This window comes from Cydia splendana, chromosome 1 (genome assembly GCF_910591565.1).
Source record: "Cydia splendana chromosome 1, ilCydSple1.2, whole genome shotgun sequence".
In the NCBI taxonomy this organism is placed as follows: Eukaryota; Metazoa; Arthropoda; class Insecta; order Lepidoptera; family Tortricidae; genus Cydia; species Cydia splendana.
In genome coordinates, this window is record NC_085960.1 from 25,617,795 (window position 1) to 25,635,424 (window position 17,630).

The window sequence follows — 17,630 nt, forward strand, 5'->3', positions numbered from 1 at the left end:
ATTTTTCATGAAACACTATCTAATTTCAAACGATTATCTTTACAATGTATTTAACTGGCATTATAATTGTTATTACATGTACATAACTTAAGTTTTCTGGCACTGTTCATTAATACACCGTTTAAGTATGTTTGATTTATATAGATAATTCATAATTCTTATGTACTTTCATATTTTAATGTTTAGGTTTATATAATCCAATTAAGGAAACTGTAAGTCTACAATATTACTAAATGCAATTGTATCCAATGTAGCAATACGAGACTGTTTGTTTCTAAATAAATAAAATAAAAAATAAGATCAGCGCTGCGGTCTCCGCAGTATTTTATGCTGAGTCAGCGCCTATTTCTTTACCACAACACATGACCCTCTACTTATGTAAAATATGTCAAATATGTAAATTGCTATTATTGCTATTAGTGTAAAATTATATGTTGCCTTTTAATTTTTTTGTCTCTTGTCAACTTTCCTTTTGTCTCTTGTTATTATTTATTGTGTCACAAAGCATGTAAGTTGTGGTTGAATAAAGATTTTATCTATCTATCTATCTTTGCTAATAAGTGCGTGTCGTGTTTCCAGGACCCGACTCGCGTGGTGTGTCCCGTGATCGACGTGATCAGCATGGACAGCTTCCAGTACATCGGTGCCTCGGCCGACCTGCGCGGCGGGTTCGACTGGAACCTGGTCTTCAAGGTAACCCAGACTTCGTTATCAGGACCCGACTCGCGTGTACACGCGGTCAAGATGGTCATTTTTTGGTACATCGGCGCCTCAACCTGTCTGCGCATTCTTTATTTTTAGTAATAGCTGTCTTATACCGGATAAAAACCAGTAGTATATATTCTTTTCAAACACGTGTCGAGAGGCTAAGACAATATTATATAGTAATATACTAAATATACTTCCATGAATACGAATTGTTTGCGTAGCGGGTAGCGGCACACCGATTTATTCCACAATCATTTATTGAAGAAGTTTGGACAAAGGGTTGTATAAACTCTCGTCAATCATTCATCGCTGAGAAGGGTATCTGCCTTGCCCATACATCAAATAAATAATAGCTTCAGAAACGACCTGTATACAGTTTTATTTACTTTTACTGTGCTTACAAATATAAAAAGGCCGATTAAGAATTAGCAATAACAAAATGTACAAATACGCAATACAGAGTATCAGTGGCGTAGCTAGCATGGGTGGCACCCGGGGCGGAAATTGTGGGTGTCACCCCAAAATTCAATCAAAATTGTAAAATATGTTTAATATTTTACAATTATAAAATTACGTTTAATATTCCATAGCTCACAATTTACTCCATCGCTTTCATTTTAGATTCCATGAACTCTCAATAGTCCACACCCTGGCGGGTGTTGCCTCTGCGCGCCTTCTATGACACGGGCAAGGACAGCATCCGCTCGGTGTAACCCACATTTCATAAGTGTCATAAGGGCATCTACATGTTGGCTTGGGCTCCGCGCATGCCTCCCAAAGGTCCGAGTCATCATTGTCCCGTGAAAGATATACAAATAATTTACGTTAAAAAAAAAACTTTTTTTGCCAAGTGCGCGATTTGAAAGAGATTCTGTAAAATCCCATTTCACTATGAATTTCAAATAGTCCAGAGTCACCCAATTAGAAACAGTGACATAGCTTCTCAATTACAGAAATAATCACATAATAAAATAAAACCTTTCTGGATAAAAAAACCTACGAGGCGCCAACATATTATTGTTACATACCAGGAACCCCGAGAGATTTTAACCATGCATTTCTGAGGCCAAAATAAGGAAAATATACTAAAAGAATTTACGTCAATTTCGCCAAAATAAAATTGTTTTTCGATTTTTTGTACATAAAATGTAAATGTATGTAAATTTGTAAAACTGTCACGCAAAAATAATTTAACTTTTTTTTGTCAATTACAGAAATAATCACATAATTTAAAAAAAAAACTTTCCAAAGTTGCGAAACTTTCCACATGATATATTCTCGTTTTTCGATTTTTTTGTACATAAAATGTAAATGCTATAATTTGTAAAACTGTCACCCAAAAATAATTTTAACTTTTTTTTGTCAATTACAGAAATAATCACATAATTAAAAAAAAAACTTTCCAAAGTTGCGAAACTTTCCACATGAGAATTTTTTGGTAACTTTTGAGAATGTTCTCGAGAACGAGAATTTATTTATTTATCGTAGTTTATACCATGAATATTAGGGTGGTCCACATATGTATGGAAAAAAAATTATATTGATTTTTACCCTCTCCACAATACTCTTTTTGTTTGTATGACTGTAAATAATGTCTGTACCAAAAATCAGCCAATTCCAAGCATGTTTAGGGGTCGCGACAAATTAAACGATTGAAATAAATAGCAAAATTACCAAATACTCGATTATTTATTTGTTGTATTCATACAACGTTGTCAGTTTATAACAAAATTTGACACATTTATGTAAGATAAATGTGTACCTATCACTAACTCACAACGCACCGCTTTTATGATTTGAAGGGTAGGTATATACTATTATACTTGTTAATATAGTCGTCATCTCAGTGGGTAGTTGTATTCTCGTATGCCAATAGAACTGATTGTAGTTAATACGAGTATATTGTTTTTCGCGATTGATTAAGTACTGTTAATTGTGTTGTGTTATGAGTACCTAAACTATGTCTTCTACCAGTGGTTCTATGTGTACTAGGACATCTGCTGCAGTTTGGATACTTGGAAAACCTATAGAATTTTTTTCATATGCAAGGCTTCCTTCAAACGGTGATGTACTGCGGAAATATTACTTTCACCACATAGAACAAAATAAAAATGTGAAACAAAGTGTCAACGTAACCGCTAAATCAATATTAGAGATTTGGGAGAGAGCCAGGATTCCTACTCAAAGAGTTGACGCAGTCGAACGAAAACTAACCAAACTGTTAGATAAATATATTGCCTTAAAAAAGAGTCGTACCAAAAACATCGCGAAATTTCACATGAATCAGGCGATGTTTAAATCAGATCTTCTCGATTTGTTTGATGTAGCTGCTAGGAATGCATTGAATGTAATGAAAAATGAAGAGGATAAAAAATTCCTTATGATGCAAAGAGAAGATACATTTAGTTGCAGTATGGCTGGCGTAGACAAGTTACTTAGTGAGCAGGAATCCCGAAAACGGCAGCGAGAAAGTAAAGCTGAAAACAGAAAACTGCGAATGCAAACAGAACAAGTAGCTAGTAAAGAGGCTTTGTTACCATCTGATAATTCAAGTTCGTGTGGCTATGAATCTTCTTCAAGTGAAGAGTTTGTCGGTCCCTTAAGGTCAAAAGTTATAAACGAGGAGAAGCCTAAAAAAACATCTAAATTACTCTCTGAAAAGGTACTGACAACTCTTGACCGAGTTAATATATCTGATCGGAAAGCTATGTTTGTGATCGGTACGGTGGCACAGTCATTAGGCTCTCAAGTGGCAGATATCTCTCTATCACGCAGCACAATACGCCGGAGAAGAAACGAAACGCGTAAACACGTCACAGAATCAGATAAGTCATTATTTTCCCCACAAGATCCTCTTGTTTTGCACTGGGATAGTAAATTATTGCCTAATATTGTTGGTGGTGTTGAGAAAGTAGATCGAGTAGCTGTGCTTGTCACTGGTGGTGGCACTGAAAAACTACTAGAAGTACCTAAAGCCAAAAGAAGTACCGGGCAAGAACAAGCGGACGCTTGCTTGAAAGTTCTTGATGACTGGAAATTAAAGAGTCACGTGAATGGTATATGTTTTGACACGACTGCGTCTAACACAGGGTTGAATTTGGGAGCCTGTACTTTGATTGAAAAGTCTCTAGACAAAGATCTTATTTGGATTGCTTGTAGGCACCATATTTTTGAAGTCATACTCTCAGACGTTTTTAAATCATTGTTTGTACCAAGCAGCGGACCTGACATTAAACTTTTTAAACGTTTTCAAAACAAATGGCCAGAAATAAATCAACAGATTTATATCACTGCCGACGACGATTTGTTTGAAACCACATATCTCCGTACGCTACGCCAAGACATGAAGGCATACTACAACAATGCAGTCGAAATTCAGCAGCCAAGAGACGACTACCTTGAACTGCTGAATCTTTGTCACATTTTCCTTGGAGTGACAGACAGCACCGCTGAAATTAAGTTTCGTGCTCCTGGTGCCCTTCATCAAGCTCGGTGGATGGCCAAAGCAATCTATTGCCTGAAAATATACCTTTTTCACGGTCAATTCACTCTCACTGCAGCGGAAAAACGATCCATAACAGAATTGTGCTTATTTGTAAGTCTCGTTTATGGCCGATTTTGGAATGAGGCTCCAATGGCAGAAAGAGCTCCTTTGAATGACGCAAAACTTCTAGCACTAATCAAAGATTACCCAAATCGCAAGATTAGTGACACTGCGATGAAAGCCTTTCGTCGCCATTTGTGGTATTTTTCGGAACATCTAATAGGACTTTCCCTATTTGATCCCAGGGTAAGTATTGAGTCTAAAAGAGAAATGGTTAAAAATATGCAAAAACCACCTAGACGAAAGGCTTTGAAAAGACTAGATGGCAAAACTTTTGACCCAGAACAGCCTTTACAGACTTTTTTTACACAGCGGACTGCGACCTTGTTTGACTTATTAATTTTTGAGGGACGCGAGAAATCAGTAGGTTTTTTGGAAAAAGATCCTTCACAATGGGCCACTGATGAAATTTACACCCAAATGGCGGAGAAAGCTAGGCAAACAAAGGTCGTAAATGACTGTGCAGAGCGTGGAATAGCATTAATTACACAATTCAATTCTTCTATCACAAAAGATGAACAGCAGAAACAATTTCTCTTGCATGTGGTTGATCTTCACAGAAAAAAGTTTCCTGTGGCTTCAAAATCCAATGTTATGTCAATGTCTTTTGAAGATAGTGATTGAAAATATATATACTGGCTATAATTTTGTTACATTTTAATACGATTTATGTAAGTTACTTAAATAAATATAAAAAACTACATTACTTACTTCAATAATAAATATATATACATATAATAGCCAAAGTTGCATTTTTTTCCCTAGTATTGTCCCTTTAACAGAAGTAGCAAATCGTCGCGACCTCTAAATATTACTTGTTTTTGCTGAAAATGGGCTCGAGTGTTCCTGGGACCTTAAGGAACAAGAAGAAGCTTGTGGAAGACCAACTTTATAAACTTTTTTTTTTTTGGACCACCCTAATGAATATTCACGATAGTTTAGGTGTAGTATCCTTACCCCCAGAAAATTCCGACTTTTGGTCTACCGCTTCCGGTCAGAAAAATGTATGACGGCCCGGCCAAACGGTCAGACCTAGGTGGGGGGTGCTCGACCAAATATCATAGAGGGACCCTGGCAGTTTTTGACGCCGCCATGTTTTTTTCAATATGGCCGACTTTTTTTTTAATTTTTTCAAGTTTGTCCTAGCCCGCTGAAATTTTGGTCACGGAATCTCGGAGTCCTCTAAATACCCATGCAAATTTTTTTTTGGAAAAATTCTACAATTGCGGGAAAACTGGCCACTTTTATTTTGTATGGCAACTTTTAATCGGTGCGTGATAGGTGGGGGGTGCTCGACCAAATGTCATAGAGGGCCCCGAGACAAAACAACCTGCATTAAAAAATGGCCGACTTTTTTTTTTTTCAAGTTGGTCCGAGCGCGCTGAGGTTTGGCATGGCGGGAGATAGAGGCCTCTAGATTCCTATGACAAAAATTTTTTTTTGAAAAAATCCAAGATGTCGGAACAATAATTTCCATGTTGCAGGAATGTTCTGAGAACATTCTCGAGAACGTGTCCGCTTTTTGGGAATGTTCTGCAATTTGTACATTGCTATGCTGGTGGTACTGGACTATGAAGCTAGGCGAATTCCAAAACAGTTTATAGGACATTTTAGTCTTTAAATATGATCAGGAATATTCTGTTAAAATCTCTCGGGTTCCTCATGCGGGCATGTTGTATATTATTTCCTTAATGGCGGTTGTGCAATCTGCCACAGTTTTACGATTTTTTATAGATGGCACTACTGATGTTCACGGTCGGGTGTCACCCCCCAAATGGGCGACACCCGGGGCGGGCCGCCCCCGCCGCCCCCCCCTAGCTACGCCACTGCAGAGTATACTGGCTAGTAGGGACCAGTGTGGTTACAAAATTAAAAATCTTCAATTACTTTCCAGTGGGAGTACCTATCTCATTCGGAGCGTAGCGCGCGCCTGAGCGACCCCACGCAGGTGATCCGCACGCCCATGATCGCTGGCGGGCTGTTCAGCATGGACCGCAAGTACTTCAACAAGCTGGGCAAGTACGACATGAAGATGGACGTGTGGGGCGGCGAGAATTTGGAGATATCGTTCAGGTAACTGATTTAAAGCGGAGATCATTAATTATCATACCCCGGATTTTTGGGTTTTTGTGTAGGGGTACAGTCGCCATCAGATCGGTATATTGGAATGGCCGACATGCTCAAAAACATCTGAACAGGCACTCCAACGCATTGGCAATAGAGGCGTGTTCAGATATTTGTGAGCACCTTGGTTGCTCCGGTATATCGGATGGCGACTGTACAATACATTTATAAGCATTGCACAATCTTCTTATATATTATACAGCTCTCCAATCGTACTAGAAATCTTAAAGTTCGAATATGGCCGTTAGCAGTTTGTTCATACAGCTCATAAGATAATGTCTTTCCTACTTCCAGAGTGTGGCAATGCGGCGGTTCCCTGGAGATAGTTCCCTGCTCGCGCGTGGGCCACGTGTTCCGTAAACGGCACCCGTACACCTTCCCCGGTGGCTCCGGGGCCGTGTTTGCGAGGAACACCCGCCGCGCCGCCGAGGTGTGGATGGACAACTACAAGGACCTTTACTACAGGTCGCAGCCGCTGGCCAAGCAAGTTGACTATGGAGAGTAAGTTTACTTTATGAAAGATATACATCTCTAGTTTATTAGAAGTCCAATTGTAATGAGTAGGTACATTAAGTCTTTAATCTAATTTTCACCCCTCGGTGCGTACCACTAATCACTATCTGACCGCAGCATCTCTGAGCGCGTGGCGCTACGCACGCGGCTGCACTGCAAGCCGTTCCGCTGGTACCTGGAGCACGTGTACCCGGAGCTGCAGGTGCCCGCGCTGGCCGACGCGCCGCGCGCCGTGCGCCAGGGCGCGCGCTGCCTCGACACCATGGGCCATCTCATCGACGGCACGTTAGGTACTGTACCTTGAGCGCTACGGTGACGTAGAACTACGAACTACGAACTACGGTGGTAAACTTGCCGCAACCGGCACCTGGCTCCTGACAAGGACCTCACGTTAAGACATACTGATCACTAGTATACATCAACCTTGTTCTTCAGTCGGTCCCTCAATACATCCTCCTCCATAGGGTTCTGTTCCCCGCTAAGCGCATGGTTTTAATTGCATAGGTGCCGTAATTTGAGCACACCATCTAGTAGGAGGAGGGCCCTGAGGTCTCGTGCCTTCAACTTTGCCCGTCATTATTACTCTTTCCAGGCTACCTGGAGAGCGTCGTGAGAGATGTCCGAAGCATGACAGCATTTGGTCCTGTCATACATCAACATTCACTATCTAATGCTAATATGAATACAAAATTTCATTAATTTCCAGGAATGTATCCTTGTCACAATACGGGCGGCAACCAGGAGTGGCGCTTCGAGAACGGCCTCCTGCGTCACCACAGCCTGTGCGTGTCGCTGTCCCGCGACGACCGCGTCACGGCCGTGCTGGCCGCCTGCGACCCTTCAGACTTCGCGCAGCTGTGGAGGAGGAAAGGCGCGCTTATCACGCACGCCAAGCTGGACGCCTGCTTGGACTCTGACCGACCGACACTATATTTAGAAAAGTGCAACGAGGACAAACCCAGTCAACAGTTTACGTTTTAAATGAAAGAATATGTAGTTCAATATTCCTGTTAGACCGAAGCGAAATATGTTTAACAATTAATAAAAATCAGTTAAGCATTAGTTCGAAATAATAGAAGATCAAATGTCAGTATTCCGTAGTAACTCTTCAAAGATAACCACTTCGATTTAATTTCTGTACCTACTTAGTGGAATGTCAGATCCACCTGGTATTCCTCGTTTAAAAATACTTGATAATAATAGGTACCTACCTAAAATCTAAAGGTGGAGGAAATTGTTATCTCATGGTGAATCCTCATTATTTTACATTACATCTACCAGACTGCTAAAACTTCGATCCAATACGATATATGGGCTCTACAATGCTTATTATTGTTAAGTAGATAAATAATAAACTTTATACAACTAAAAGACGGTTTCGCTTTAAAGCCTATTATTAAGAACAGTTATTCCTTCAAGATATGGATGCCCCTTTTTGGCGTTTAGTTTTAAGAAAGTTGCTGTGATTAATTAAGAATCTACATGTAAAAAGACTATGAATCTTCTTATAAGAAGCCCTTTACTGTACGATGTCATCAAATTGATAATCATATTATTCATCACATAAATACCTATATATCACATCACGGCAACTTATACATAGTATTTAAATAGATTAATGTGAGATACCTGATTTGAATTTATGAATTTCTCAATGCGAAATTAAGGTATTTCGTTAGAACACATTTAATTTATCACTATTTCGAGAAACATGATGTCTACTTTTACATTTCCAAACTTACACTTACTTCATCTTCATTTATACTTATTTACTTGACTATCATTTAGACATGATTCTTGTTAAATAAACAAGAAAACTATAACAGTCAATAATGAAGGTGAAGTTGAATATTATTTTAGGACAATTTGTTTATTAATAATGTAAGCAATAGTAAATTACCTACGTACGACTCTACAGCGTGTAACAGTTAAGACTCACTTAATAATCTTATGAAGTTATTGAATGAATGATTTGCGACTAAGTACATTAACAGTAGTTACCATAAATGTGTAAATATGTAATTATTATAAGTGCCGGGAAAGTGGAATGTGGATATTATGTAATGTAGGATTTTGTAAACAGTTGCATTATATTAGATGCAAAACTGTATTTCCTAGGATATTTTAGTTGAAGCAATACAGTTAGGTTTATTATTGTTTGAGAAAATGATTAAAGTATGGCCTACATTGATTTAGACTTATCAAAAGCAAGTATTTGTTACGTATTGCAATTATATTTAAATACTCGTTCGTTTTAAGATGTATGCTAAAATGTGTATTATGTACCTATATTTATGATAGAAAAAATAATTTATTGTTTTTTTTTAATGCATTTTAGTATTTAAGCATTGTATTTGTTTAGGAAACTATGACTCTTTCTTTCCTTGTATATTTATTAATATAGGTAGGGGTAGGTACACCTTTTCAAATATATTTATATTACTTTAATCGTTTAAATTTTAATCCAGCTTGTTTGCGGACACTGGAATTTAAGCACTTTCATAGCCAGAACCATTTACTTAATAATTATTTATTTCCTTAATAACAGTTTTGAATGATTCACGGTTAGTTCACTAGACTTATATCGACCGGGATATGAACCGTGATTAACTTTTGTATTGTTTTCGAGCTTCCGATATTTCAACGCAGTTACATGCATCTATACGGTTACCATCAGTTTGTCACTGACATAAACGCCGTCGAGAACGTAATTTACTTTCTATACATCCCGTTTGCACTAATATGCGAGTGCGAGCGAGATGTATAGAAAGTAAATTACGTTCTCGACGGCGTTTATGTCAGTGACAAACTGATGGTAACCGTACTTGTTCACGGGTAACTGAAGATAGCGGATGGGTGTAAAAGTTGTGTAGACCGCGCTCGGTCTACCCTCATTCGTGCGCGTCGGCTGCGTTCCACGCGGTCACGGTCCATATATAGTTATTTACGATACAAGTGCGGAAAAGAGGAAATTCGAAACGAGTGGCGATAAATTAAAACACGACCGAAGGGAATGTTTTAAATCGACACGAATTGCGAATTACCTATTCGCACGTGTATCGTCACTCGTCGCGTACCTATTCCCACTTTCACTGCCGGTAAGTAGAATCTTTGCTAATACACTAACTGTAGGCATTTTGCCTATTACAATATGTGCCTAGAAAATTATTATGTATATGTCACAAAATATAATATTTCTGTAATGTAAATTTATTATAGACTCCGTCTAAGCTAACTCTGCACTGACTGACAGAACAGTGTGTGTGAAGTGTGAAAGTGTCATTATAAACGTAATTTTTGCATAGTAATTTGACATTTATGGTGACATTTCCACACTAAGTTACTGTAAATGCCATGCGGAGTTAGATTAGACCGACTGTAATAGTTTTAAATGTAAGATATTGTGATATAGGATGAAGATATCATTACTGACGAAGCGAGATGGCGTCATCAATAAAACCCTGCCATTTAGAACCCTAGCAGGACACGGCCATCTTGATAACAACTACGCGTTATATTCCCGCTTGTCATTACAGTTCAAGCTTTTAAAAGAATCTTCAGTGTTGTTCTCAGGAGCGATATTAGGGGGACAAGTGGCCCTCGCGGTGGTGCCATCTCGGACGTTTATATGTACCTAACAAAAAGCGATCACTTTGAAATTTCATGCAAGTTATTGTAAATAAATACTCGTTGGTAACCGATTTCACTTATGAAAATAACATGTTGATGTTTTATTAACAAAAACTTGCGAGAAATTTCAATAGGATAGAGAGGATTTTTTATTTTATTTTATTTAAGTATCTTTCATCGTTGTTATTTACAAACATTCCATTATTTTTTCCGTCCTAATTATTTCAAGGGCTAAATTGACTACGACGCCTAGGTAGCTAGCTACTATAAATTGCTACTATATTTTGTTGGAAATTGTCCTAATTGTAGGTATTCTTAATATTATAGTTTATTGACACGAATGTTTTTAAAAGCTTTTTTAGGTATCGTTTTAGATGAAAATATATGATGAAACAGTACTGATCCAGTGCTGGTATCTCTTCCAAAATGATGTACTTACTCATCCTACTCGTAAAAATCATGACTTTGGCAAACAGTATTTGTATTTTATCATGAGGAGTTTTGTGAATCTTTAAATGAAATTAATGTCTGATAACAACATACTCTACCTACTAAGTTAGTAGTGATAGCTACGTAAGAAAATTCACGATATTCACTATAAAGGCACCTAGAGCACAAAGTAGAGATTATCGAAACAAAGTTAGAAAAACCTTTTTATACATACGATTATGTTTATATTTTATTTTTACGAATTGTTAATTAGCGGCAAAAATGCCCTAGTCAAACTTTGTTAAAATTATTTTAATTATTTGCGAGATTTATGTTCAACAAATGTGTGATTTTATTTTTAGTGAGAGATTTTTGCATATATAAATAAAAAAACGTATAAAGTAGTAATTGGTTTTATTTCCTTACAATATTAAGTATCCAAACAAAAACCGTACAATAAGAAACAATCTTTTAACATTTTCGTTCACAACTGGGTACAATCACACACACACATCATAAAATTAATAGGTATTTTGTTAGGTTAACTAAAATTTGTCTATAATATTTAAGATTAAATTCAGAAAGAAATTGATCTGAAATAATGAAGGTCGAGAGTTGTTAATCGCTAGACATGCAACCATTTGCCTCTACATTTTTTTGACCGAATGACAATAAACGATGTCAAGTTACCGTCAAAAATATTTTTTGATATACACTTTTATGCCGACTGTACTTTCTCTCCTTTGCATGTCTATCAAGTACTTCTCGAGATCTTTCTAATGAGCCTAATTCAATAAACTCTCGTATCTCAATGTTTTTTTATCTTTTTCCATCGTAGACTTCCTTCGGCTACCTTCCAACTGCATCATCAGATCAGCTCATGTTAACATATATTATTATTGTATCAGAAATATGAAATTAAGCCAAATTTCAGCTCAATCAGAAACCGGAAAGTTACAAGATTTGAAACACATATATACATAAAAAAATAGTGGGGATCCGTTTAAGGCCATATTCGGTATCGTGTTCTGATTAGGAAAAAGTAGAAGAAAAAATATCTTGAAACAAATAATGTTTGTCCTTTGTATGGAGAGTTGGCCGACTTGGATGACCTGCCCCATAAAAAAAATTCGCGTCAATATTTTTTTTTCTACTTTTCCTAAACAAAACACGATAACGAATATTAAACGGATCCCCACTATTTTTGTTAGATCCTGTATATGTACATATACAATAATACGTGATGAAGCTAAAATAAGTATTTGGCAAAAATTTCATTTTTGGTACAAGATTTTATCGCTGACTGTACTTTTCTTTCCAGAGGCAACTAATACTCAGCGGAACAATTCTATAACCCCAATCACAATTAGTTTGCGTTGTTTTATCACAGAGTTCCCAATTCCCATGGCAACCTCCTGTTTTCATCATCACATCAGGCTATTGCATTGTCATCGGATTTACACATGTTAGGGTAGTAAACGAAGCAAGTTGTTGTATGGAGACCCATGCATTAATTCCTCAGTCGATGAAATCTTGCTTGGTTATTGTATAGTATGAGCCGAAACTAACATTATAAATATCCAAAAAAAAACCGGCCAAGTGCGAGTCTGACTCGCGTTTCTAGGGTTCCGTACATAATTCCGACTCACGCTTGATTGCACATTTCTAATAGGTTTTCCTGTCATCTATAGGTAAAGAACTATTTTGTGTATTTTTTTGAAAATTTTAGACCCAGTAGTTTCGGAGATACAGGGGGAATGGTCATTTTTTGGCTATTTGTATTTTCTTAAATAACTTCGAACCTATGTATTTTTAAATTATACAAAAAATATGTCCATCTTTGGGTTACTAATTTACATATGTGTACCAAATTTCAACTTAATTGGTCCAGTAGTTTCCGAGAAAATAGGCTGTGACAAACAGACAGACAGACCCACGAGTGATCCTATAAGGGTTCTTTTTTTTCGTTTTGAGGTACGGAACCCTAAAAACACTCCTAAGTTAGGTATTTATACGTAAACATACAAAGCTGTTTATTTATTTAACCGAGTAATTCCTCCGTCCGAAATTTTTTTACCAAATAAGTTATTGGTATTTCTGCTGGGATTTTTTTTATTGTTATGTCATATATTGTTGCAATACGTTACATGAATATTTCCGGTGGAGACGAAAGTTTGAACGGAGCATTTTTCCGTAAAAAGATATTAACGATTTAAGACTTTAGGTATTTACTTAAATACTATTACTATTATTCTTTGGATATTTATACAATACTTTTTATTGATTGATACTTTATCATACTGTAAAGTTTTTTCTGGCTGAGGAATTACTGCGGGGTCCACTACCTTTATTTACTACACTATGTATGCAAAATTTCAGCTCAAAGGGAAATCGGGAAGTGGGTCAATAAAAGCTCGTAAGAAACGATGTCAACTTCAACTTACACATACCTATAAAAGAGGTACTTAAAAACAAACATGAATTTGTCCATTAGGTTGCTATAAGGTCTTTTGAGGATATTCCAATAGGCTTTTCGGTAAGTTGAAATGAGCCTAATGTTCAGATTCGAAAGACGCACCCTTTCGACGATGCCGTTATATTCATATTATATTAATGAATATTGATTAACGCTCTGGAAATATGGACTGTTAAAAATATGACTGAGTTTTTGCAATAAGAAGGGTTATTAGTAAAAATTATTATACAGGTAACATACCTATTAAGAATTCCTCATTGGGCACAATACACCAAGCATCAGTTGGCTCGAAAATTTGACCACGGCTCACATGATAATATAGTCTGGCAAAGACGTTTGGTCACAGTAGAATAAAATAACTATCCCTTTTTGGAGTTATAATATATAAGAAAAAGACAATACCGTTATCTCTACCTATTCTCCACTGACAAGCCCTAAGGTCCTTAGGCTAAGTGAGCTATTAGTATAGGTAACTAAGATATATACATTAAATTATTAATTTACATTATAAATAATATATTTATCTGATATAAAAATAATTGTAGAATCGTTTAATGTATTGTATTGAATGTAGAAACTAATAAAGTATATTTTTTGTGTTCCCGTATTTGGCACTTATGAGTTATGTATTCATACCTACCTAATTAAGATAAGAACCGTCACATTTAAAAATAAATTATCACAAAAATGTTTACAATACATATAAGACAAAACCACCTATCAGAACCGTTTCGTTAAAGGTACAATGGGAATTGTGATGTAGGTTAGGTTGACTCTAAAATATTGTGTTGTTTGTTCTGTAATAAAATATAAAAATCTGGAGGATTCTACCTACAGTTATCCCGGCCCCCTGAGGGATCCTCGGGTTCGCTCTGTAACCTTTTTCTCAGAATTGTGCCAGGCATTATATTTAACGACAACGACTGCTATGAGATCTTTTAATCCATAGAGGAATACAGACCTTATTGAGATAGGATTAGTCCGGTTTCCTCGTGACATTTTGCATAGCCAAAAATCAGAGGCTCCCACCCACCAAAATATTTACACTTTTTCAGCGGTCGAAGCCTTCTTTCATGAAGAATTTGTCCTTGCCAATACGAATTATTCACACACTACCGCAAGCTTCAAAATATAAGCTTGTTTACTTATTTACCTAGTTACATACGCAAAATAGGCGCAGGACGTCGAGTTGCGGAAAATCGCCCGTACTACAATACAATACAATACAATACAATACCTAGTTACATGCCCATTTTTTAAGTTCATTCGGTCTCACCCAACCTTAACGTTACGTATTCTGTGAAGACAATACGTACATATCTAGTCCATTAAAACTACGCTTAAAGCTGCAGGTAACAATCGGTAAGTTAAAGTTCTTCCCACTATATACTCATCATTATCAGAAAACAAAAATATGTACCAAAAGACGTCCACTGTTGGAGGAATACCCAATAATCAGACACCAATCGTTTCCTTTTTCCCCCACCTTGCACGCACTCCTCTTGCTTAACTGTTAGTCCAACTTTCTGACAGAACAACTCACGCTGAGTTTTCTTTTTTTCTCTACTATTACTTAATAGGGTGAAATGCTCATCTTCGTCTTGATAAACCTTCCGATGATCTTGATGGCCCGGAAGGCGTAGTTGGGCGACAGCCGCTGCCGCAGCAGGTAGTAGCCGGCCATGTTCATGGCGCATAGCATCAGCAACAGCACGCCAAAATCCGTCCAGAAAGAGACCCCTGACATGCCCATCAGCTTAACGAAGTACCTGGAACATAAATATCAGAGTCCACTTACACTGCTTCCTAACTCATTGCCACTATAGGTATTTTCTACGTGAGATTTCTTAGGATTTAGTTGTTATTTTATTTTTCTACCCAATCTCTCTAACTTAACCATTAGTTTTCATCAGCCCTAATCTGATGGCTCATAAAAGATAACCCTATGAAGTTTAACTACACGGCAACAATGTCTGTTGGTAAACTTGGTAATATGGATAAATTTTCTCTATTTTGATCTACATAGTTACTAAGAGTAGAACACGAGAGGAGAGAAGAGAAAATAGCACATCATGCGACATTTTCATTTGCACCAACCAACAGATGGCTAAGGCTTTGAATCACAGAAACAAGACACTCACTTGACATTCTTGTACTCGCAGTAGTCAACGTGGTCCGGGCATATCAGGTCGTCCCGCGGCGGGCCGTAGATGGCCACCACCAGCCCCTCTATCCCGTAGCGCATGAAGGAACACGCGCGCGCCAGCCGCCAGAACAGCGGCGCCGGCACGTCGCCGTAGCCGATGCCGTACACCGCCAGCAACATCAGAGGCACGCTCAATGCTGGGCCCATGAACACCGAGTTCTATAATAACACCAAATGCACGAAATATTGTATCAAAATTACTTTAGCCAGAAAAGTCTCTTTTGACTAACAGATATATAGTCCATAACAAATTCAGATCAAATAGTTAAACTCATAAACTGTTATTACAATCAGAATACGCCTCTAGGTTAGGTATCGCTTAAAGGCCCTCATAGATTGGTACACTTGGCTAACTGGCATTACACAGAGACCAAACAAAGCCCACTGATGACTTGTATATAAAAAAAATTAGCCGAAAGAAAAATTGTACTTACAACTACATTTAACGTTGACGATATGACCGTCCCCATAGACTCGGAGATGAGCGCCACCACGACACAAATAGACGTGAACATGAGGATCCGGTCCAGTTCCATGGGCTGCGAGGTGAGCGGGTAGGTGATGCAGAGGTACAGCAGGCTGAAGGCCACGGTGGCTGGCGTGCGCGACGCCACCAGCGCCGCGTAGTACGGCTTCAGCCCGTACCAACGGTTGAAGTACTCCCGTTTCACTAATTGGACTTCTGTTGGGACTGAAAACATTTCCTTGTAGTACCTACATTTAGAAAAAAAACTGCTAACAGTTAACACGAACATACGTGAAGTCCCGATTCTAATTAAAAAAAAATCTCAATAAGAATACAATGTGAGAATGACTTATATGGACCGTGATACAAAAGGTAATCACGGTCCATATCCCGGTCGATATAAGTCTAGTGACAATAACCCCAATTCATTCAAAACTGTTAATGTGAGAATACTGATATTGTGACTAGTTAAGATAAGATGAAAAACTCTAATGCCTTATAATAACAGGAATATTTTAGTTTTTAGTTGCAATTGTAGTAATACCTATAGCAAATTATGGAAAAATCCTCCTACCTATATAGATACGTAGTTTTATTTTCAACTTAACGCGTTAATGAGAAGTGTCATACGACGCATATATTAACTTCTTCGAAATAATAACATAATTAGCACAATTGTGAGAAAAATATGCTAACACATCAAATTTAAAAAAAATATATTTGAAATGCTAAGTGCTTGGCTCGCGCTTACATTATAGTTAATCGACCGGTATATTAAAAACTTTACCATAGGGCCTCTAATTGCATGCATGAATCTTGAAATTTGTAATATATAACGTATGGCTTGCAAACTCAGTATTTGCTTATCTTTCAAGTTTGATTATTCCTGTTCACTTAATATTCTATTGTCATGATAAGATATAAATAGTTGTACATATTAGTTTAGCTTTATGGAGTCTCTATAAATATACTCAAACGAATATAAATAAGGACTCCATGAAGCTAAACTAAAACTTTTCCAACGCTTCAAAACTTACAAGCTAAAAGCACGGGCATCATAGGAATGTAGAACATGGCAATAATGCAGGCGTAGCAGAAACCGAAGTTGAATATGGTCTTGGAGGCGTCGTAGCCCATCCTACTGAACAGCGAGCCGATGATGAAGCCCAGGAACAGATGCAGGCCCACGCGGAGCTGCAGGTAGCCCTAAGGAAAGCAGATAAATTGTATCAACATCCATGCTTTCGTACAATGATAAACAATTGCGAGTGGCGACATGTGGGGAAAAGAAAAAACTTCCGGGACAACTTGCCGAATTCCTCTATCAGATCAGAAGACAACGAAACTATGAAAGTACATGTATTTACATATATGTATATATATAATATGTATATATATAATATGTATATATAATGACGAACTTCGCGTTTTGTAACTATTTACGTTAATAAATATAAATATCAATATAAAAAAA

At 37.4% G+C, this 17,630-nt stretch overlaps 2 protein-coding genes across 2 annotated transcripts in view; one reads left to right on the plus strand and one right to left on the minus strand.

Moving 5' to 3' along the window:
* LOC134797335 (polypeptide N-acetylgalactosaminyltransferase 2) overlaps positions 1-9,589 on the plus strand; it is a 78,586-nt gene extending 68,997 nt beyond the window's left edge. The window contains exons 6-10 of the mRNA XM_063769559.1: positions 580-693; positions 6,207-6,385; positions 6,731-6,937; positions 7,067-7,239; positions 7,656-9,589. Coding sequence (XP_063625629.1) covers positions 580-693; positions 6,207-6,385; positions 6,731-6,937; positions 7,067-7,239; positions 7,656-7,930 — 948 coding nt within the window. The 3' untranslated portion in view covers positions 7,931-9,589. The remainder of the gene's footprint in view (positions 1-579; positions 694-6,206; positions 6,386-6,730; positions 6,938-7,066; positions 7,240-7,655) is intronic.
* A 4,923-nt stretch (positions 9,590-14,512) lies between these two features.
* The window catches only part of LOC134797200 (ATP-binding cassette sub-family G member 1-like), a 45,192-nt gene continuing 42,074 nt past the window's right edge, over positions 14,513-17,630 (minus strand). Inside the window, exons 8-12 of the mRNA XM_063769441.1 lie at positions 17,194-17,362; positions 16,125-16,381; positions 15,626-15,849; positions 14,722-15,253; positions 14,513-14,637 (exon numbers count right to left, since the gene is read on the minus strand). Coding sequence (XP_063625511.1) covers positions 15,058-15,253; positions 15,626-15,849; positions 16,125-16,381; positions 17,194-17,362 — 846 coding nt within the window. The 3' untranslated portion in view covers positions 14,513-14,637; positions 14,722-15,057. The remainder of the gene's footprint in view (positions 14,638-14,721; positions 15,254-15,625; positions 15,850-16,124; positions 16,382-17,193; positions 17,363-17,630) is intronic.